A 23,395-nucleotide genomic window follows, 5' to 3' on the forward strand; every position below is an offset into this window, starting at 1 on the left:
ATGGTGTGGCTTTTGGCTTCTAAGTTAGCCTAGGTTCCTACTGCCTACTCAGTCATTAATGTGAGACACCGGATACTCTGCATTCTTTCACACTATAAAATAAAGGCACTGGGATTAGTTACCTTTGAGGTCTAAACATTTTGGAACTGATCTGGAGAGTTGTGTGCTTGGACGACAGGGTCGTGCCGGTTTGGGGGAGGATTGTAAAACTGGTGGAGTTGCAGAACTATTAGCCCAGGGATTCCAAATGTCTGTAAAGTTCCTCAAACTGTATGTAAAATGGTATACATGTGTGTGCATTTTTCTGAGGTGAGTTCATAACTCCCATCAAATTCTCGGAAGAGTCTGTAGACATGCAAAAATTCACCCCCATCTTGCTCTAAAAGGGCAGGGGAGACCTACATCCAAGCTGGGAGGTGTAGCACAGTAGTGGTTATGTCCTTTTGGAATCAGAGAAAGTTTCTCCAATTCCTTGTTAGCAATCTTGTTTGCAGGGACTCTTGCCATGTATGTATTTGTCAACTAAAGACAGGCAGCCTCCTCAGACTTGAGAAGCCCATGTGAATTGCCATATAGCAGTTGCAGTGAGAGGTTGGTCTTAGGAAGTAAAGGAATAGAGCTTTACTTCTGGAAGCTCATCTACCTGATCTGTAGGGTAAGGTAAAAACTCACCATCTTAAGAATGGCAAAAGTGCCAACTACTCTAGACGCAACCCCTGCAAGCCTGGAGGCTCTTTCATGGAAAGAAACAATAGTAGTGACTAAAGTTGAAGCCAGCTTCAGCACCACCCTAGGGCCAGTGCAGGACACAATCCCATCAGACGGTTTGTGCATGCTGTATTTAGGTTCAGAGGTTAAGAGTATACAGTATTTACTATCCCTGAGTCTTCCAATTGGTTATTTATAGTGGATTGTGTCTGATAATATATTTAAGATCATAGGCTATGGTAACTTCTCTCCACTTTGTTTTAGGACTAACTATATAATCCTTGGTGAGAAAATGAAGCTTCCCTAACAAGTGTGGCTAGAAAAATGCAATGGGGAGCACCCAAAGGTATCTTGTCTGACATGTGACAACACAGAATATACTCCAGTTAAATAGATAAAAATGCATTTATTTCTAAAATACAGCTCAACTACACTTACAGTGTGCTAAGCCAGTCTTGGAATTGATCCTGCAGCTTGGAGTAAAACTGGGATAATGGAGGAGCAGTTGGGGCTCCTAGTTCTGGGCACCAAAACATCATTCCTCCAGGAACTCAATCTATAGAGTTTTTCTTCAGCTGTTTTTTGTGACGTACAGTGAGTTGTTTTGGATTTCTCTGTACAACAGAGAGGTCCGACCTTGAGGAAGACCGGTAGCCCACATCCTCTGCTTTTATAGGCTTAATGATGTGCCCTGGCTTGGTGACAACTTTGGGCATAGTCAGCTTTTGGAAGGCCCTCTGGGTGTTCCATGTAGATCCTATAGGGGTCTGGATGGTCCTTTCAAATTGCTGATGGTGGGTAAATGGATATGGAAGCACCCGCACCTGGAAAGGAAGGCAGAGTGACTTGTCACAAGCCAGACCTGGGGTGCAGTTGGTAAACTCTAATGGCAGGTAGTTTGGGGCACAGGCCACAGGTATACATGGCTTCAGTGAGTGAAGCAACTGAGAGGCCAAGGCATCCCAATGTGCCCAATCTAACCTTAGAAGTCCCAATCTGCTTGAGGACATCTGGGAGTGGAGGGGACTAATTGGGACTAGACAGCCCCCAAGGCTTACCCAACGATCTAGGAACTGAAAAACCACCCTGACCCCATTCCGGTAGTGTAGGAACACTACACTAGCTCCAGGGCTGCTGTTCCTAAGTGGGTCTTATACAATGCTGTGACTGCAAGAAGCATATGGACATTTGTGGGTCCCTGGGAATGTTGTGGCCCTCCTACCCTCTTCAAGCTCTCAATCTCTTCTCCTTGATAAACAGGATTTATGTTTTAAGGTTTGCCATGAATCCTGAACTATACCAGGCTGTGATGCTCAGTTAGCTTCATCCTCTTTTGGCATCACAGAACGTCAGAGATGGAAGGGCCTAGATAATGGCAAAGGTCATCTTCCTTGGTCCCAGAATTTGGCTTAGAGAGGGGAAGTGATGTATGCAAGTAAATTGCATAAAATGAGCAGTGAATGAGAACAGAACCCAGGGTTCCTTTCCTTGCCTAGTACTATTCTCCATTCCAAACTTGCTACTTTAGTAGCTTCCAAATGTGCTACTTTAGACATTTAAATAATCCTTAAACACTACCTCTGAGGGCTAGAGAAGAGGGAAAAAAACATAAGGAGAAAAATCAGGAAGTTACGAACAGTAGTCTCTGGAGATATTCAGTGAAACACTCAAGAGAAGCTGAGTACTGCCCGGGGGTCCTGATGGTGGTGAAGGACACAGATGGTCTCTAGGTTGAGGGAATGTCTTATTGGGGTAGATGGCTAGATCTGTGCATGTCATGTAAATCAAGAGAAAAAAAACACGTGGGCAAAATATTCAGTCTTGGGAGGCTTTTCTTTTTTCCTTTAGCTTCAAGCACACTGTATTCTATTGCATGCTGGGACCTGAAGTCTATAGCTTATTAAAAAGATGAGGAAAATCAGGGAGATTCTTGGAAAACTGTCAGTTTCCTGTGACTGTATTTTTTTTTTTTTTTTTAAGGCAAGGCTCCTAGCAGGGAGGGGTGATTTTACTGAGGTCCATGCTGCCCTTCCTGGCCTGGTGAAGCATGCTTTTTCTCTCTCATTTATCCCATAATTGCCTGTTCATTGCCTATTTTCTGGTTATAGATCTTCAAGTGGGATTACAGTGGTTACGATTCCATTTCTGCAGGGATTGGTTCGCAAAATAAGATCAGTAGAGTATTGCTGAAACGATAATTTCTTACCTCTCTTTTGTACTTATTAAACAGTTCCCCCTCTTTCTCAGAAGAAAAACTACAACTCATTTCAAGATTGTACTGGCTGGGGACAGATCTCAGGGTCACAGACTTTCAGAAGGAAACATAAAAGTCATGGAGTTCAATCTCATTCCTGAGTCCCCTCTACACATGTTCCCATTCTCCCTCTGGACTGGCAGAAAGCTTTTTCTTTTCTTTTTTTTTAAAGTAGGCTCCTTGCCCAACATGGGGCTCAAACTCATGACCCCGACATCAAAACCTGCATGCTCTACCGACTGAGCCAGCCAGGCGCCCCACAAAGTTTCTCCTTGAACTGAATGCATTGCTTTTCCTCTAACTGCTACCTTATGTGACTGCACTCCACATGATGGCCTTCAACGTACTTGCAGACCATGATCATGCTCAAATTTGCTTCTCTTTGGTAAATATCCTTGGTTTGTCATAACACACAATTTTAATTCCATTCGCTGTCCTGAATGAGTACCGGTTTGTCTTCTTTTTCTTAAGATGCAGCTCAAACCTATAGCCTCTCAACATTATCCTGACTATAAAGACAAGTGTGAAAAACAGTAATTCTTAGTTTGGTGAGACCCAATTGCATCAGAATTATCTGGGGTACTAGCTGAAAAACCTGATTTGGGGGCCTCACCACTGCTGCAAAGATTACCATTTAAGCCTCAACCTCTTCCCAGTCAGAAATTAAAACAGCAGAAATCAATCTGGAATTATTCATCTCAGAGCCAGTCCGTGAAAAAGAGAACAGCTTTGATTCTGTGGTCAAGATCACACATCGCTCTTTACCACAGAGTGCTAGAATATTCCTCCCAAGCAAGAGAGCGAGGCAGCAAAGAATTTCTCTGTCCCTCACCTGATGAGCTGCTGCATGAACATTTCGCTTCTCATTGATAATCACATTTGGCAAATTCTTGTCTTTTCTTGGAGGACCCTCAGGGGTTTTAATGAGAAACCTGGAAAGCAGAACAGTGGGATGTCTGACTAAGAGCATTAAAGACTTAGTCAAAAGGGCAGGGAGGACGCAGGAGGGTGAAGTGGGAGAACCTGGTGCACTTCTGACAGGCTTTCTTCCCTGTTCTTACCGGCGTCTTTTCTTGGCACTGGGCTTCAGGCCCACACCACCCCACTCGCCCCAGCCAGGCAGAGTCAGGTCCACGTCCTTTGGCTTACTCGCCTCCACAGCTTCCCTCTTCTCTTTTAAGAAGTCTCTGATGACATCATCTCCAGCAAAAGCTTCCTTTATCATCCGCTTTTGATCTCTCTCCTCTTCATCTTCCTGGGAAGAAATAAGAGTGAGAGCTATAGCTTACCTGAAGAGCTATGGTTCCTGGCAAGAACGTTTAAATTTTGGGTCGTGACATTCTAGCGCCCCCTAGGGGAAAAGCGCTGAACAATGATGGTCTTGCAGTATAAGTGAATTGGTTAGCCAATCACACTTTGATTTTCTTCTCTGTAGGGTAAATCTCCCTAACTCATTGTCATAGACATAATTTTAAGCTTACAGTAAAGAAGCTGCAGTGTGGAGGAAGGAATGACCTGCGTTAGGAGGAGGAGCTCCAAGTGGCCTGGCTAGAACGTGGGTGTCCTCCGGCTCACATCCCTGAAAAGATGGGCACCAGGCACCAGGGCTCCTCACTGAAGCAGTTTCAATTAGTTAACCACGGAGTCTTGGACCATTTCAGATCCCAGTGAATAAGAGCAAAACCTTGGCAATAGCTCAACAACTATACCTTTGAGTCATCCTGCCTGGGATCTGAGCAGAGCTTTGAGTGCCTCCCTCTTTCCTCTGAGGGCAGTTTTACAGTCACCCCACGGAGGGTTTGGTGGCTCAGTATTTAAGATGTGGGAATCTCAGCAGCACTCACATATTTGCATCTATTAAACTGTCACTGGGACTGGCCCGGCCCCATATTATTCTGGACCTTTCCACTACTGAAATGTGCCCCCAGCACAACACAACTTCACTGATTCTACTCCTTGTGCAAGGACACTTCCTGCCCCAGTGGTGATCCCCCACAATAGCCCATGCCCCTGGCTCTGCTCACCAGCTCCTCTATTGTCATGGGCACTGCCAAAGACTTCACCGAAGGAGATTTCGTGGTTAGGAGGTTCTGTAGATCAATCATTTGCTCCTTCTTTTTCTTTTCTTTGGGAGCACCAGGATGATTATTTGGGTTCCTCTCCAGCTGCTGCCCTTCTAACACAGACCTGGGAACCTCCTTATTTTGAAAATACCCCTCTTTGCCCAGCTCTTCTAGATCTTCCACAGTCTGTGCTCTCTCCGGCCTGTGCAGCAACAGGGGCTCCTCTTCTTCCTCAGTAGGGTCCTTTCTCTGGACTACCCGAACTGTCCTCGCTGAACTCACTTTCTGCTTCCCAGACTGGTTTTCCTTGTTGAGTTTCTGAGACAGTGCCCTCAATTCGGACAGCACCTCCTGGCTGCTAGAATCTGAGGGAAGAAATGAAAGCTGTCAGAAAAGGAGGCTGGAAGTTGCCTTGTCAATGAGCATTTACTGAGCACACTTAACAATGAGCATTTAGGTGCTCCCATTCACAGGGCTACGCATGATGGGGAAGAGACGATTCCATTCACTAGATCTCTTGGAGAGTTCACTAATCATTGCCTGTTAAGTAGCAGGCAATAGAGTTTAGTAGTTAAAGGTGGCACTTTTGGAAGCAGATGTCCTGGGTCCTATTCCCAGCTATGCCAGTGACTCACTGCATAACTGGAACTGTGGCTTCATTGCTGCACACAGTAAACCCTGCTTGGAGAGACGGCCCCAAGTTCAAAATTTTAAAAAAGTCATTTTAACAGGTAGTCTCGGAATGCAACTTCATCGCAATTTATAAAAATGTGATGATTTACTATTTGTAATTTACACTGTCATTTCCTATTTGTAAAAACCAAATCCAGCATTTTTTTTATCTTTATTTTGTTTTTTACTTTAGAGAGAGAAAGAGAGAGTGAGCACAGGAGTGGGGGAAAGGGGCAGAGGGACAGAGAGAATCCCAAGCAAGCTCCACACTCAGTGCAGAGCCCAATGTGGGGCTCAATCTTACAACTGTGAGATCATGACCTGAGCCAAAACCGAATCAGACCCTTAACTGACTAAGCCACCCAGGCACCCCCAGCACTGTTTATCTTAAAGCAGCATTTCACACTCTGCTGTGGCCAAGTCAAGTCACTTGGCATTTTCCAGTCACAAGCAACATGTGAGCAATACCACTAGCTTCTGAGAGCCTGGAGGGAAATATGGCAGCGACTGACTCGAGTCGCCTCCATTCCCAAGTTCATCCTGCTCTCTAGCTTTGGCTTAAAGCCACTCTAAGAAGCTACTTAAATATGGCCTTTGGACACATGTATGTTTATTCCTCAAGGAGCAAGTGTCCTTGCTCATTTTATTTGGGGTCTACAACTTCCTACTATTTTAGGACATGGTTTCCCTGAACCTAAAGGTTTGGGAATGTTCTATTTATCTGTCATCCAAGGAAATCCAAATCCACCTTTCATACCACAAACAAGTGCTCAATACATTTAGCTAGATGACCATCTTTTGAGGTTTAGGACAACACAGCTGCTGTTCTGTGGTCCTATAAGGACTGCCACACAATCTCAGCCTGCAGTGCGGCTTTCCAAAGTCCTCTTGGAAGTGACTGCTTGTAACTATTAATCCCAGAACTCTCTGAGAACCCAAAGTAAAGGGCCTGCAACACACTCTAAATGACAGCTCTTTAGAAACAATTTTTTTTTCATGGAAAAACAGATTCTTGCCATCATCTGAATGCATTATTCTTACAGGAAATAAAATCAGACCCAAGAATCTGTCCAGAAAGCCAAGTGATTTCTGAATGCAGTTTCCTAAGCGGACTTTCTTGCCAAGACGGGAGCTTTCTGACCTGTCTCAAGGGTGTTAAGGTTGTTAATATAAAATCTCCTTACGATAACACAAAATAGGGGCGCCTGGGTGGCACAGTTGGTTAAGCGTCCGACTTCAGCCAGGTCACGATCTCGCGGTCCGTGAGTTCGAGCCCCACGTCAGGCTCTGGGCTGACGGCTCGGAGCCTGGAGCCTGTTTCCGATTCTGTGTCTCCCTCTCTCTCTGCCCCTCCCCCGTTCATGCTCTGTCTCTCTCTGTCCCCAAAATAAATAAAAAACGTTGAAAAAAAAATTAAAAGAAAAAAAAGATAACACAAAATATAATATACAAACTGAATCTGAGCATTGGGTGACAATTCTAATTTACCATGTAGTTTGTGGAGTCATTCGTTCCTGTCAAGAAAGTCTCACCCCATATCGGCACATACCAACCAACATTATGAAGTGCTAAAAATGCCACTCCTACTTTACAAACAACAGAAAACTTGGCAGTAATTTGAAGAAATTTCATAATGCCTCAAAATCCACCTGTGTCTGTGGGAATGAACGGCCTCTCAGACTTGCCATCCTACCACAGGCAGTTCTCTCGGGTTTGTTAACTCCTGCCCTTCAAGGATGGGGCAGTTTTTTCTGACGACTATAGGCTCTCAAGAGCAGAAAACATGTCCGAACACACATTGTACAGCCATGCAGATGACTGTGTGTTAAATGCCTTTGAAGAAAAAGAGTTACTATGTATCAATCTTCTCTTCAGGGACCCATGGCATTCTGTGGAAGGTACGCAGGGCCTAATCACTGTGCAGCACGTGTGTGTGGACACTTTTCCTCTCGCAGCCCACCCACGGCACTAGCCCTGGGCAGTTCTCCATTTTAGTCCCCCATAACTCACCTTTTGGCTCTTGTCTGCTCACCGGTTCGGTGTCCTGGTTGAGCTCAGCCTTTTTCCTAAGTGATCGCCTTTCCTCAAATTCGTTCAGCAAAACTTCTTCCTCTGCCCGTGGTCCTTCCTCTTCCTCACTTTCAGGAGTCTCATGGGCCACAGGCTCTGGAAGTTGCTCAGGCTCCTGGATTCTGACCTCTTTTGTGCCGCTGGAGTGATTCCTGAGCATCCAGGGGTTCGGTCCATCTGCATCCATCTGGATCTCATTCACTGCATCAGGGACAAGGAGTTCACCCTCTTCCTCCACATCTCCCTCCTCTTCCTCACTCTCAGAGGCTGCCTGGAGTTTCTGCGTCAGTTCTTTGTTCCTGGCCAATTGTTCCTGCATAGCCTGGCGAGCCTGGAGGAAGGAGTCACAACACGAGTGCCTTGTCATTAAGTGACTGCAACAACACCTCTCCTGGTCCATTTCTTAAAGCTGCCTCCTCTCAATTTGACTTAAGTGTTTCTTACCGATGCCTGTTTAAACTGCACCTATACCACTGTGTTAATGGCTATGGAATCAAATGGGAGACAAAGTCTTTGTCCTCAAGGAAATCAACATATGAAACAAGGTAAAAAAAAACCCAAAACAAAACCACAGTGCTCCTCTACCCTTTAACTGGACTTGCCTTCAATGCTGTTTCCCTTTCATCTCTCCTTTTCCACCTTGTTTCTGGTTCTTTTCCTCTCTGCCTTAGAGATTTTCTGATGCCTTTTCAGAATCCTGGTTTTCCATTCTTCCTCAGGGCTCTTCCCCAACTCTGCTTCTGCTAGCATCCTTATGGACTGATTTTCCTTTCTGTCCTCCAATTCCATTTCTTCTCTCACCCTGACGGTCTCTTACCTCCAGGTCGTATTTGGCCATAATTGCCTTTGACTTTGCCCATTTCCCACTGTTCTGGTGCTTAAGGCTCATTCGCTCCTGGAAAGAAAGGGCACAGTGAGATCCTTACCACTTTTGGGGGAAAGCCGGTTCAAGGGGTAGGGGCAAGAGGCAGCCTCACCATCATTCTGGCCTTTTCGATTTTTTCCAATTCTTCCAGTGCTGCAGTAGGATTCTCCTTCTGCAGCTTCTCAAACTCTTTTAGGGCTTTCTTGGCCTTTCCTTTCTTCAGAACCTTACGATACCTACAGGGTAAGAGGGCAGAGACTCAGCTGAAACACTGATGCCACACACAGAAGTGTTCCCGCTCCCCAAGGAGTTTCCCTGTGCAGGGGCTAGAATGGACATCACAGAGCTGGCTGACTATAGGGAACCAGTTTGGGACCTGAGAGGACTGGCAAGCCTCTCAGTCCCTGCAGCCCCCAGGGGCACACCTCTGCAGAGCAAAGAGTTCCCTCTGCTTCTAGAGCACAAGGCAAGAGTAGAAGAAGTTCCAAAGAGGCAAAAAGGCAGGAAGGAAGCCCTACTGGCCTCAACAGCTGTAGAATTCAGAGCTCATTCTGCAGAACCACTCCGTGATGTCCTGGAAGGGAGAGAAAGTAATTGAACAGTCCTCTTTTTAGCAAGACCAAGACTGAAAGGCAAAGCTAGAGGAGAGGGCACTACCGAAGCAGGCAAAACTATGAGGTTCAACTGAGAAGAAAAAAAAAAAAAACCCTAGTCATTCCTATTTGGGACCTCTTCTACATGACCCCAGTTACTAGGTCAAAGGTTCTTTACTAAGGACCCATGATTAGCCGCTTTACTTTCTTTCAGGGAATCCACGGCCAGTTCAATAGGGGCCTCCTTACTTTTTGCTCTTGATTTTCTTTTCTCTTCGAGCCCTGGCCTCATAGTAGGACTGCAGGGCCCGGGCCCTCTGAAGCTCTGCTCGGCGCATCTTAGCCTATAATGAATGACATTTACAGTGACTCCTGGGCTTGAGGGCAAATGCTGGAAGGAACAGAGCAAGTCTGGGCATATAATAGGGCCTATTACACTTACCTCTTCCAGGCTCATGGCTTTGAGAGAGGCCTTTTCCACGGGAGTCAGTAAAGGGTCTGTCACTGGCTGCTTGTTCTTATGGAGGAGGTTAAAAACTTCCTGCTCCAGGAGAGTCCTTGCCTTAAGGAGGTAACATAACATTCGCAGTCTTAAACCATGCTCCTAGTCTCTCTGTTTACAATCCTACGACCATCCTACAACCCAACACATTAATATAATGGGAATCACTAACTGGAAAGGATTGGCTGTTACAGCAAGAGAAGGGGTTCCAGTCTCACTGTTCAGCTGTGTAGGATAAAGCCTTATTTTCTTCCAATTTAAGACAACGTCAGCAACTGCATTCTGAGCCTACTCTTTAATATTACTGAAGGGATCACTCTGTTCAGATTACCAAAATATGTAAAACAGAATACCATTCTCTTAAGCATCAAAGCAGGATGCCCTTAAGGTAAATGCTGGTAGGACAGAAGAACAGCAGTACCAAATTGTCAGTTTTGATAGTGGCAAAACAAAATGGTCCCTGTATTATGTATATTTGAAGCATGTGTGCGTATTACTGTATAGTTAGGAATCTAAGACTCCTATAAGCCTCCCTTAAAGAATATTTCTAGAAGAAAGGGGAGGTTAGGTCTTAGCTCCCTGACAGTTCAAATTTAACTCTAGCCATTTTCTAACTTTGGCTCCAATTCCTTAGTTTACAGTTAACTTTGCATTCTAGGTAGTCTCTACATATGAATGAATGGACTCTAAACCAGTTACTCCATATGTCAACAAAAGATGCTGTTTACTGCTTGACTGATACTGTGTAGGTGGCTAAAATAATCAGGCCAATTGTGCCACGGTCCACTTTGGCAAGAAACAAAGACAGCCGTAGGCAACAGAGCCAGTTTCTAACCTTGTGCATATATTATATGTGGTTTTCTTCAACAGCCATATACATCATGGTCGGCATTAAACTTACAAATTTCTGGACAAATGCATAAACATACATCATCACACGTTACACGGTGCTATTGATTTAACCATAAACCTATTCTACTGAATAGTAAAGGTGCATGTTCTTTCATTTTTAGTATTTGCCAGTAGTGATCAATCACAGGCTACAAAGTGATTTATAATACAATGTTGTAATCTCTTTCCAATTCAATTTTGCAAACATTTATTGATTGGAGTTACATTCCAGGCACTTGTGCAGGGCACTAGGAATACACAAATAAGATCATTCCTGTCCTCATAGAGCTCACAGCCTTTCGGAGGGAAGAGACGCATGTACCATTAGCAATGTAATCGGTTACATGGTAGTTATATGATAGGAGTAATCAGAAAGGAAGTGAAGAATTTATTTTGATTAGGAGGTGGGTTGGGCTTGGGGAAGGACTTTTTGAATTAGGCTTTGAGGCATTAAGTACAACTCTGTAAAGGTAGGGGGATCAAATGGAGCTGAGGGTAAATAAAAACATATCTATGGAAAAGAGAGATATGTAAGGGAAAATGTGTAGTCCAGGGTAACCAAGACGCTAGGTCCTTCTGTCTTGTTCTATAAATAGAGAGCCTTTTGAAAGACTTTAAGTGGCAGAGTGACACTCAGTTTTGTTTTGGAAAGAGAATTCTGGTGACTGTGTAAGGGGTTATGTGTGAAGTGCCCAATCATGGGCGAAAATGAAAATCAGAGGAGGAACCAGGGGTCTGAGAGCCACTGCGGACAGAGTTTACAGGAGCAGCACACCACTGTGGGCTGGGAAGAGGCAGCAGTTAAAGGGAGGAAGAGGAAGAGGAATCAAATGGCTGAGGTTTCCAACCCGAGGGACTGGGGTAGGGAGTTATGCCATTGACTCACTTACAGAATGAAGGTCGCAGCTCAGGGTTTGGGAGTCTGGGGAAGGAAAATGCCAAGATGACTTTGTTTTGTGTGAAGTTTAAGGTGCATATGGGAGACCCAGGTGAGGCCTACTGGCCACATGGAATATGGGACTGGAGCTCAGAAGGTGTTGAGAGTGACCTGCAGCATACACAGGTGACAGCCAAAAGCCATGGAATTTATAGAGCAATAATAAGAATTAACAGTCGGATACATAAAAAATAATCAGGAGTATGTCACCACAGGAGCCAAAGGAGGAGAGCTTTTTTTCTTTTTTTTTTTTAACCAATGTGATGTGTCAACAGTGTCAAATAGGCTGAAGACTCAAAGGGCTTGGGATCTGGCGATTCAGAGGCCTCTCACTAATGCCCTCGAGAAGAGTCAGTGGGGTAGTCGGGAAAAAGGTGGGAGAACGGAGGAAGCAGTGGAGACCAGCTCTTCCCAAAGCATGTGCCTCACCAGCTAACAAGATTTATTTTTTTAAGGTGCAAAATGAAACTTACTTGATTTTTGTTTGTACACTCTGGACTAGAGTAGGTCAGAGGGGTTTCTTTAGGGTCTTCTCATAACCTTTAAAAGGCTAGTATATATCATGAGCTGCTAATCTCCAGCAGGGGCACGCAACATTTTCTAGCAATGGAACCCTACCTTTTTGAGGGCATACTGAAAAACTAAACTTTTGAGAACACTTTGGGTAATGCTAGTGTAGGCTGCTAGAGGGTGGGAAGTTACATCATTTCTAGCACTTCGCAGTTTACAAATGCTTTCTCATGCATTATCCCATTTAAATCTTCTTGGAGTGAAATGGAATTTTAGGAAGCTGGGCCAAATGACAGTGTAGACTTTTTGGATCCTTAATCTCCAGAGTCCTCTGACCAAGCGTTTCCTTATTGCTGTGTGCCATTCTGGCCTAATTTCTTCAAAACGAATCTTCCAATAAATGGTACAGTAGATTCATGTACAGCATGTGGGGTCACTCCACTCACTCTTGCACAGGGAGTTTCTGGAAAGCAGAGGCTGTGCCATTCTTAGTGCAAGCTACTCCTCCACCATCTCATGTTTAATAACCAGCCAGGCATTTTCCAGCTATCTCTAAGATCACACTGTCATTGTCATTTGCAGAACAATGCATAGTAGTGCACTACTTTTGTGATTAAAAAAAACAACAAAAAAAACCCCACCAAGGTGGGGCGCCTGGGTGGCTCAGTTGGTTAAGTGTCCAACTCTTGATTTCAACTGGATTTCAGGTCATGATCTCGCAGTTCTGGGTTCGAGCCCTGCATCAGGCTCTGCTCTGACAGCGTGGACCTGCTTGGGATCCTCTCTCTCTGCCCCTCTCTGCTTGCGCATGCACGTGCACTCTCTCTCAAAATAGACATTGAAAAACGTGTGTGTGTGTATAAATATAAATATATATATATATATATAAATTTAAAAAACAAGGTAAACACGAATATAGCAAACTCTTAGGTTAACAACAAAAAACTTATAAAATGGTTACTTCTAAGTGAGTACAGTGGTAAAAACCATGGATGGGGGATAGGGGTAGGGTCAGACTTTTCACTCTGTATCTGCTATACTTTTTATTTTTGAATCCTGCAAATTGTTATTACCTCTTATTTTTTTCCTAAAGTCTCCCTTCTATCCCGCAGCCACACTTTAAACCTGATCTCTTTTTCATGTGGAAAAGGAAGCATCCTAGAAAGAGAATGGTAGTGACTTCAACAACAATATGAGAAACAGAGCTTATCCCCGTAATAAGCAACAACTTGCTCAATGTTTAGCTATGGCAGCAAGCCATGTTTACTTTGATTAGCTTTAATTAGCTCAACTTCCCGACACATAGAACACTATTATTTCTGGATTCTTAGAAAGCAGAGAAGAAAACATAAACAGGGCATCTATCCATGTTTTGGGCACTGCTGTTTTTGACTATTCCTACTTAAAACAAAATGCCCCATTATAGACTCCATAACCAACAGTGTATTGGAAAAGAAAGTAATTGTACCGAAGTTGTTCACAGAATAAAAGTTGAGACTTTGGGGACCAACATAGGATTACCAACGAGGCCATAACTACTGTTCCACCCCCAGTCCCATCATTTACTACTGCTATCATTTCATAAAGAAAAGCTATTTCAACACTATTAAAATGGAAAGGATAACTTCATAATAACGAAGAGCTGCTAAACTTACATCTGCTACTCTCACCATTATTCTTTTGTTTCAGACGCATAAAAAATTTGCCAAAGATCAGTGTTTGGACAACCCAGCTCTAAGATATCTTTTGTATTTTCTGCAGCTTGATCATAATGAGTTATTTGCTAAGATTCTTGTCATTATTCACAATACGTTACATTTTATTGTGGGATTCCTTTACAAGCAAATTTTGGTTCTACTGCTCATACATAGTCCTACCAAGGCTCATTAATGCTGCTGAGCTCCTGATTTCCTGATTTTCCCCAGGTCAGAATGTGGCTTTAAAAGCTTTCTAGAGGCACCTGGGTGGCTCACTTGGTTAAACGTCTGACTCTTGATCTTGGCTCAGGTCATGCTTTCACGGCTCATGAGTTCAAGCCCCGCATCAGGCTCTGCACTGACAATGTGGAACCTGCTTGGGATTCTCTCTCTCCGCCCCTCATGCTGCACATGTGCTTGCTCTCACTCTCTGTCTCTCAAAATAAATAAACTTAAAAAAATTAAAAAAAAACTTTTTTAAAACTGGGGTGTGAAAAAGAAAACATCACGTTCCCTCGCTACTGGCAATCACGTTTTCACACAAAAACATGAAAATAACCACATGCTGTGTGCTACAAATGGCTGAAGGGTGACTACAGAGCTATTCTGACTATTCCATGACTGACAATGAGTCCTACTACCCCCCTCCCCCTTCCTTGCCTGTGACACGAAGAGACCGCAGCTGGGATTTTGGCCTATGAGGCCCCAGTCACATGGATGGCAGGCAGTGCACCCTCACCCACCCAGGTGCAGCTCCTTGTGCGTGCTCACCTTCCAGCTGCTGAGCACATGTTCGATGGGAGCGAAGGCTGACTGCTCTTTCTTCAGGGGAAAAACCAGCTGCTCTGCTTGCCGGTTCTTCACAACGATGGGATCCCATTTGGAGAGGGCTTGTGAGGTTTTATTGAATGCCACTTCTCTGTGGATCTGAAGCAAAGTACACAAAAGGAAAGAGCCATGAAATTAAGCGTTGAACTCAAAGGACCAGCAGAGAATTAGGAGCCAATGTTTCTTAGCCTAAGAAACAGTCAGCATGCTAGAGACTAGCTCTTGCTTACTCCTCAGGATTTTCCCCGAGATTTGTTTTTTTTTTTTTTTTTTAAATTTTTTTTTCAACGTTTATTTATTTTTGGGACAGAGAGAGACAGAGCATGAATGGGGGAGGGGCAGAGAGAGAGGGAGACACAGAATCGGAAGCAGGCTCCAGGCTCTGAGCCATCAGCCCAGAGCCTGATGCGGGGCTCGAACCCACGGGACGCGAGATCGTGACATGGCTGAAGTCGGACGCTTAAACGACTGCGCCACCCAGGCGCCCCCGAGATTTGTTTTAATCTTTTCTGTGGCAATCACGATTTGCCCTCCCCCCATTTGTCAGGCTTTTCCCCTCCTTCCCTTCTTACCCTATTTTTCCTTGTCAGTCCAATTTCTTCCCCTTAATGGACCACTTTCTCTGTAACTCACCTGCTCAACCTCTTCTTTGTTAAGAGGTAACTCCACAGTCTTCTTTGATTTGACTCTATTCAGTTGCTTTTTCACAGCAGCCAATGAGGATGAAGTTTTAACAGGCCCAAGTAGATCTGAAAGGACTAGCTTTTCTCCTGATCCTGCAGAAAGGCCAAACTTTCTGGTCAGACCGAGAAAGGAGGCAAAAATCTCAATATACCATAGGGAGATGCCTCCATAGAAAATGCTGGTAGGCAGGCAGATGTGCAGGGAAGCAGGAAGAATTCTCTTTAACTGCCAGCCATAGTGACACCATCATTCTACATTCCCATATGTGTTAGAGGATGGAAGAGAGGAGAAAATGATTTATTTTAAAGTCATTTGCTTTTCTCTTGGTCGTTCTGCTTCCACTTCTGCCTCACTGCCCTTCATTCTTCACACAGCAGCCAGTTAGATTTTCAAACTGTAAATCACGGCAGGTCAGGATTCTGCTGAAAATCCTCCAGTGGCTCCCTTTGATATTTGGAATTACATCATTCTAAAGGACACGGCCCAGCCAAACTGAAGCAGCCAGTCAGTCACTTCACCGTCTCCCCAGTTGCTCTCCCCCTAGCATGGTAAACCCCAGGAAGCGGGTCTCCTGTCTTATTCTTCATAGTAGCCCCAGTATCTACACTGCCTTGAAACTAATACATAGTAGAAACATATTAAGTATTTGTTGAATGAATAAGATTGAAGAATACATTGTTATTTGTTCTGAGGGGTTACATTAGTGGTTACTAGAAGCACAGAACTCATTAGAGCTGCCTAAACTGTGGATATGGTGATAAGGCATCTAGACTTGGTATCAGGTTAAAATCCCAACTCTGCAATTTACCAGATCACTCATTCACATTAGGGGAGGTATTACTTGCCCACCCAAGGGATGAAAATTGGTTCTGGAGGCAGGAGAGTGGTGAAAAAAAAATCTTAGATATTTTCAAGTTTTGTGTTCCTCTAAAGCTCAACCCTATTCACCAAAATCTTATTCCTTAGTATTTGATTTCCTTGTTGTGGGAGTGGGGATGGGAGTGGGGAGGGAGGGAGGCAATCAAAAACAAATGTCCAAAAAAAGGTTTCTGAGGGAACAATAAAGGAAATGGGTTGAGAAACACTACAGTAAGTGAAGGCCCTTGAGTAAGTAACTTGATTTCTCTGAACTCCGGCAGATTATCTGCCTGTCCCAACTCAAAGTACTGTAAGAATTGAAATAAAAATGAAACCATGAAGCATCTGTCTTCATTCATGTCCCTATACCCTAGAAGTAGCTCATCAGTGGGAGACCTTGACTGTAGCCTTTAGGGCTTTCTTCTAGAATTGGAAGAAACTCAAGGGGATCTGACTACCTATATTCACCCACTCACAGGTAAGTATTTATGGTATGATCCATTAACCACATCAAAAACAGTTCCAGGCGGTGGGGGTGAAGCGACCATGATGCTTTTGGAACTCTACAAGCTCCATATACTGATTACTTCCTTTGTTAACTTACCTTCAGAAGTGACATTGAACTCTGAAACCTTCAGACTAGCCTCAGATCTCTCAGCCAATTTCCACCTGAAATTAGGCAAAGCAGAATATAGTAGGAATGAACACATTTTTCTGGAGAACAAACACTTCTCTCTTCAAAGAAGGCTTTGGTTTCATGTATTTCTGTTTTAGAATCAGGTTTTGTCACAAAGAAACCAGGAAATCTGTTCCTATCCTGGAGTATGTAGTCTAACCATCTCTTTTTTGTTTTTTAACGTTTTATTTATTTTTGAGACAGGGAGAGACAGAGCATGAACAGGGGAGGGTCAGAGAGAGGGAGACACAGAATCTGAAACAGGCTCCAGGCTCTAAGCTGTCAGCACAGAGCCCGACGTGGGGCTCGAACTCACGCACCGTGAGATCATGACCTGAGCCGAAGTTGGCCGCTTAACCGACTGAGCCATCCAGGCGCCCCACCATCTCTTTTTTTAAGTAGGTTCCACGATCAATGTGGGACTTGAACTCATGACCCTGGAATCAAAAATCACATGCCCTACCAACTGAGCCAGGCAGGTGCCCCTAACCATCTCTTAGTGTAGACTCAGCCCTTCAAAAACACAAGGCAATATTAGATAGGCATAATGGAAAAGGTACTGGGACTTGGATTCAAACACACCTGAATCTGAACCCTGGACCTGTCACTTATGAGCAAAGTGACTTTGGGGCAAGTCAATTACCTTCTCTAATGGCAATAAGTAGTGCCTAGTCAATGCTTCAAAAGACTAAGTTTGGATTAAGAATTAAAATGCACAAAGGCCTAACACAATAACCACTAATAATTACATCACGGTTACTGTATGCTGGGCATTGGCTTAAGATCTTTACATTTATTAATTCATTTAAATGTCATGATGGCCCTCTGATGTAGGTAATATTATTAATCTTATTTTCTATTTGAAGAGTTGAGGTGTAGAGAGGATAAAAATTTGCCTACACGGTCTGTCTTCAAAGTATGTGCTCTTAATAATGATGCTGACACTTGTGTCTTCATTGTCTTAGGCACTCAATAAATGTTTTTTTTTTTTTACTTTTTATGTAATCTCTACACCCAACATGGGGCTCAAACCTACAACCTTGAGATCAAGATTCACATGCTCTACTGACTGAACCAGCCAGGCGCCCCAGTACTCAGTAAATGTTAGCTGCAGATCTGTCTCATGGAAGCAGCTAGGTATAGCCTGTCCAAACAGATGGGAATGTTACCTATTGTTTCCATCAAGGGAACTGATTGCTTCCAGAAGCTTTTGATGCTTTCTCTCTCCATCAATGTCCTCCTAGAGACAGTAAAGGAAAAACCATCAGAACAATAATGAAAAGGAAAAGACAGCATGGAAATTGAGGCCCATATAACATTTTTTGCTATTTTGGTCAGTGGAGAACTGGAGAATCAGGTGAGGTCTAGTGTGCAGGCATTCAAGCTGAAACAAAGAACTGCTTCAAAAGCCAGACTCCCTCATTATGAGGACCACAGTGCCATCTGTAGCTAATGTCATGCTTCTGTCTTAATCAGTCTTGAGAAGAAAAGTGATATGAGAATGTTTCTGTATGGAATATATAGTATGATCTGACACAGAAACATTAATGTCAAAAACCCCCACAATGTAAGTAGTTTTGTCAAGAGAATAGAGAGAATTCCTATAGAATCTGTTGGAGAGTCAGCTTAACTATGCGTATTTTAGTCAGACACAGTCTGTTATGTATGATGGTTTGTTTGACTTATGATTTTTTGACGTTATGATGGCGAGAAAGTGACACACATTCAGTAGAAACTGTATTTCAAATTTAAATTTTGATCTTTTCCAGGCTAGCAATATGTGATATGATTCTTGGGATGCTGGCTGGTGGCAGCGAGCTGCACCTCCTGGTCAACCACATGATCATAGGGGTAAATAACTAATACACTTAGAACCATTCTGTACCCATACAACCATTCTACTTTTTATTTTCAGCAGTCAAGGAATTACATAAGATATTCCACACATTTATTATAAAACAGACTTTGTGTTAGAGGATTTTGCCAAATTGTAGATTAATGTAAGTGTTCAGAGCAAATTTAAGGTAGATTAAACTAAGCTATGATGTTCAGTAGTTAGGTGCATTGAATGTATTTTCCACTTATGATATTTTCAATCTATGATGGGTTTATCAGGATGTAATCCCATCTTAAGTGGAGGAAGATTCGTAATTACATAACTCTATAAAAATCCAAACTTGGGAAATACGGAAATAATATAATGAAGATCATGTGTTTTGTTCTTATACACTCAACTATACTTAGGCAACTTGGAAACAGTGTATCTTATAGTCTTTCAATTTCCATAGCACTTAATACAGTAACTTATACATGAGATACTATATTACTTTGTAACTTATTTGCAACACCATAACAAATATAAACAATGTTGCCATAATTTTTCTTTCCAGGAAAGTGCTGTCTATCCTAATTGCCAGGCAGAAGGGGTACCAGAGAAGGCCGTATAGTAGTTGCCACCCACCTCATCTTCACTGGGGCTCAAGGGGTAGTCTTTGGGCAAATCCTCTAATTCTTCCTGTTGGCTTAAAGCCAGAAGGCTGTTAAAGGAGACAAAAGAGAAATATTATCAATTGAAATAACTTCTATTAAAACAATCTCCAGAACATAACTTCAGTTTTTAAGCACAGAACAGCCCTGTTCCCTGGAAGAGGCACAAACCAAACAGCATGGGCATCTTTGGAAATTTGTCAAGACATTAAATTTAGCCTGAAGTCATGCATCAACCCCAAGGGGTGAGCACTGGGTGGTGATACCCGTATAGAAGTGCATGAAATGAAAAAGAGGTAACCGTCTTCAGTGATTGGTATTGCATTTTCCACGGGCATCCGGGAGGCTGTAAAAATGTCAGACTCTAGGTAAGGTGACAGAAGACACTGTTGCTGGCCCTTGAGGCAAGGCAGTTTCACCATTAATATTCCTAAGCATCCTCTACACGGAAGACACCTTTATAGGTGCAACTTACTCAAAAGTGACAAGTTGATCACTTGTTCCCAGAAATGGGGAAAGAGGGAATTGGACGAAAGCAGCCAAGTAAGCTATTTTCCCTGGGGCTTCCTCGGCAAAGTAGACGCTTAACTAAGGAGACTGGTACCCTGAACCAAATTACAGACTCTATTAGTACCTAACAGTATATATCAATCTTTACAAGGCAACCTTTACTAAACGGATTATATTTAGTGACACTATAGGGGGGAATGAAGCATCAGAGGAGAAAATGACTCCTATCAGCAAAGGTTCTCAGAATAAGGGGTATTTATAACGCAGGCACTCCCTGTGCCCCAGCGGCAGCAGCAGAAAAAGGAGTCACGTGACGAGTAAAGTACAACAAATTAGCTGGACAGGGACAGGCCACATCAGGACCAACAGGGATGAGGCTAAAAAGCTGCGGAGCGGAGGGAGCGAATTAAATGAAATTAAAAGGACTTTTCACGGATGCTATCGCGAAAATCGTAATGAATGGTGAGGTCTTGGAAGAGGAACAACTGTTGTCTGTTAAAAGACAGCTCCCACTTAGCAGAAGCCGGGGAACCTGGCCCCCAACGACACCCACAACCCCCGCTCCAGTCTTCACCCCTCACCTTTCCGCAACCCCGGCCGCGCTCATCTCGGTACCCAGTCTCTCTCACATGGACCAGGAGCGGAAGCCGAAAGAAAAGCAATTTCCGTGCCGGCCGCAAAGTAATTTCTGCTTCCGCCAATCACGGGCTGCGCGTCGCGTCACTTCCGCTCCACCCCAAGGCGTGCGGGGAACCGGAGACGCCTGGGGGGGGGGGGGGCTGCGGGAAACGGGGAGGCTGGAGAGGAAAGCCTGTCACCGGGCGGAGCTTTGCCTCCTGTCCCGTCCCCCGCCCGCCGTCCTCTCCGGCGACCGCCGGTGTCCGCGCTCGGGTTCCTGCTTCCCGCACGGTCCAAGGTGGATGAGCTTAGGGCGAGGGCGCTGCGCTGCCTGGGACCGGCTGAGCCTTGGTTGTCGCCACCTGATCCGAAAGGAAAGGCTCCATCGCCCACCCGTGTTCCGCAGCGTCCTGCGAGCCCGCCGCCGGGCAGCTACAGGCTTTATCGAGGGCCCATGAGGTTTCCAGCATGTGCTAGGTTCCGGAGATTGAGCGGTGGACGGAGCTGCTAGTTTCCTCCCCTGCTAAGGAAAAACGCCCTTTCGTCTCGTGCCCCCTTGTAATTGCAGCTCCAGGTTCCTCCTTCCCTGCGTAACGAAGGTTCCTCCAAGAATCGGCTGGACCGGTGGCTGCAACTTCCTCACCTCCTGTCAACTATTAAGAATTTTTTAAATAAAAAAGTAGAAAAGTCGTATACGAAAACATTCTTGCTGTCTATTTTAAGCCACTTCCATTTTGCTTTCACCCCACTAGTACACTGAAACCGCTCTGAACAAGATTGTCACACCCTAGGTTGCTAAATAAAATGGTGACTTCTCAGTCTTTGTCTTCCCAGAACTTTGTGTGGTATTTGATACTGTTGGTTTCTTTTCTTACTCATATTCAGTTCATGTTTTTGACCATTTACCATGTGCCAGGCCTCTAGGCTCGAGGGTACATTGGTGCACAAAACAGACATGTTCCATGGCTTCACAGGACTGACTTTCTAGTGGCATTAAAGATAAATTTGTCGTTGTTGAAATTCCTTCCTGGGCTTGCATGACACGGCTCTCTCCTAGCATCTTAGCTTTATGGCCACCTCTGTCAGTCTTCTCTGCTGGATACTTTTTCTGTACTTATTCCCTAAATGATGATGGCTCTGCTCTCCCCAGGCTCTGCTCTCAGCCTGTCTATTCTACATGCTCTCCTTAAGCCTTTAACACTTCTATGAGAACTCTAAAATCTCTATCTCTAGCTCAGATCTCATTCTTGCTCCAGTCTAGCTCCAGACTACTATCTCTGATTGCCTCCTGGCAGTCCTTTTGTCCCAAAGACACATCAAACATGAGGTGTCCAATAATTTCTATCTTTTCCACCAGAGTTCCATATTTGGCACCATCCCTTACTAGTTGGTCAAGTCAGAAGTCAGAGTCATCTTTGATTCCTCTCTATGCCTCATAGCTGCTCTTCACATTGGATTTACGTTCCCAATCTCCCTCTTGAAACTTTACGTCATCATCCATTACACCCTTGCAATTTCAAGCCTGTGGTACTGCCATAAACTGCTAAAGGGGAACATTATAGCATATTGATGAAGAGCATGAGCTATGAACTGGACTTTCTGGGTTTTCTTTAACTTTATTTGTTTGAGAGATATGCAGCATGCGTGGGGGAGGGGCAGAGAGAGAGGGAGAGCCAGAGACTCCCAAGCAGAATCCCAAGCAGATTCTGTGCTGCCTGTACAGAGCCCGATCCCAGGAACCTCAAGATCATGACCTGAGCCAGAACGAACTGCTGGACGCCTAACTGGCTGAGCCACCTAAGCGCCCCTGGACTCTCTGGGTTTTAATCTTATCTCTACCACTTACTACCTTTGTAATTCTTGAATGAGTCACTTCTCTGTGCCTTTGTTTCCTCATCTTTAAAGTGGGTATGACAGTACTTTGGGTAGTTGCAAGGACTAAGTGAATTAATATACATAAAGCACTAAAATGGAAAGCCCTTAGAATAATACCTGTCACACATTAAATGTTCAATAAATGTTAGCTATAATAATTATTTTGTACTGACTTTTCAGTCTTTAGTTTCTCTTCATCTAATCCTGTAAGTCTGATCATGTCACACCCCTACTGAAAAGATGCAGATAGACCCTCATCACCTTCAAGATAAAAATTTAAAAATCTCTAGTCCTTGTCTACCTCTCCAACCTCTTTGGAATTGTTTGCTGCTTCCCCCAAGGCACTCCAAATTATAAATATATAAATTATAAATATAAAAATATAAATGTATACATATATTTAATGTTTATTTTGAGAGAGAGAGAGAGAGAGAGAGAGAGAGAGAGAGAGAGAGAGAGCAAACGGGAAGCAGCAGAGGGCGAGAGGGAGACAAAATCTGAAGCAGGCTCCAGGTTCTGAGCTGTCAGTACAGAGCCCAATGCAGGGCTTGAACTCACAAACTGAGATCATGACCTGAGCCAAAGTCAGACACTTAACTGACTGAGCCACCCAGGCACCCCTCCAAATTGTATTTTTATGGACAGATGATGTTCTCTTAATCTTATAGGAAGTACAAATAAAAGCATTTTAAGAAAACATTGACTTTTTTATTGATCTATACTTAATCTAAGTAAAGACAGTGTGTTTGCTATGCAAATGCAGCCTTGAGGCAAGTTCCCTAGGTACTCCCCTTCTACAGCTCTAACCAGACTGCTGCCCCCTTTCCCTCTTATGTAGAATTATGGAACAACAATACAATGTTTCAGCTGTGAAGAAGAAAGAGGCAGGGCTTCCTTCCAGGAAACTGGGAAGAGTATTCTGATCAATGGAAACAATGTATACTCAGGCCCTCTGGGCTGGGAAAAGCTTGTTACATTTTAGCAACTGAAAGGCCAGCGTGGCTGAGTGGTGGTGAACAAGAAGGTGAAATATAACAGAGAAGGATGGAAAGATGGACAGGACTCAGGTCTTGTAGGGTCTCATAGGCCATGGTAGA

General features: G+C 44.0%; 1 protein-coding gene across 1 annotated transcript; it reads right to left on the reverse strand.

Moving 5' to 3' along the window:
• Positions 1 to 1,094: 1,094 nt before the first annotated feature.
• On the reverse strand, positions 1,095 to 20,525 carry UTP14A (UTP14A small subunit processome component). The gene is made up of 15 exons (XM_040468061.1): positions 20,387 to 20,525; positions 19,270 to 19,345; positions 17,978 to 18,048; positions 16,737 to 16,801; positions 15,224 to 15,366; positions 14,534 to 14,689; positions 9,668 to 9,787; positions 9,475 to 9,569; positions 8,745 to 8,868; positions 8,585 to 8,662; positions 7,708 to 8,098; positions 4,987 to 5,390; positions 4,024 to 4,217; positions 3,795 to 3,894; positions 1,095 to 1,532 (listed from the first exon to the last, which is right to left on the reverse strand). The coding sequence occupies exons 1-15, from the start codon at positions 20,410 to 20,412 to the stop codon at positions 1,260 to 1,262; spliced, it is 2,316 nt and encodes a 771-aa protein (XP_040323995.1). The 5' UTR covers positions 20,413 to 20,525; the 3' UTR covers positions 1,095 to 1,259.
• Between the last annotated feature and the right edge of the window lie 2,870 nt (positions 20,526 to 23,395).

The sequence above is a fragment of the Herpailurus yagouaroundi genome, unplaced genomic scaffold (assembly GCF_014898765.1).
Source record: "Herpailurus yagouaroundi ecotype Mexico unplaced genomic scaffold, PumYag 67681, whole genome shotgun sequence".
NCBI classification, from domain to species: Eukaryota; Metazoa; Chordata; class Mammalia; order Carnivora; family Felidae; genus Herpailurus; species Herpailurus yagouaroundi.

Excerpts from the sequence above, each read along its gene's own strand:
- UTP14A (XM_040468061.1), bottom strand. The coding sequence starts at position 20,412 with ATGAGCGCGGCCGGGGTTGCGGAAAG. Across the intron at positions 16,802-17,977 it reads TCCCTTGATGGAAACAATAG|GTGGAAATTGGCTGAGAGAT; the intron begins GTAACATTCCCA and ends GCCTAATTTCAG. Across the intron at positions 4,218-4,986 it reads CCATGACAATAGAGGAGCTG|GAAGATGAAGAGGAGAGAGA; the intron begins GTGAGCAGAGCC and ends ATTTCTTCCCAG.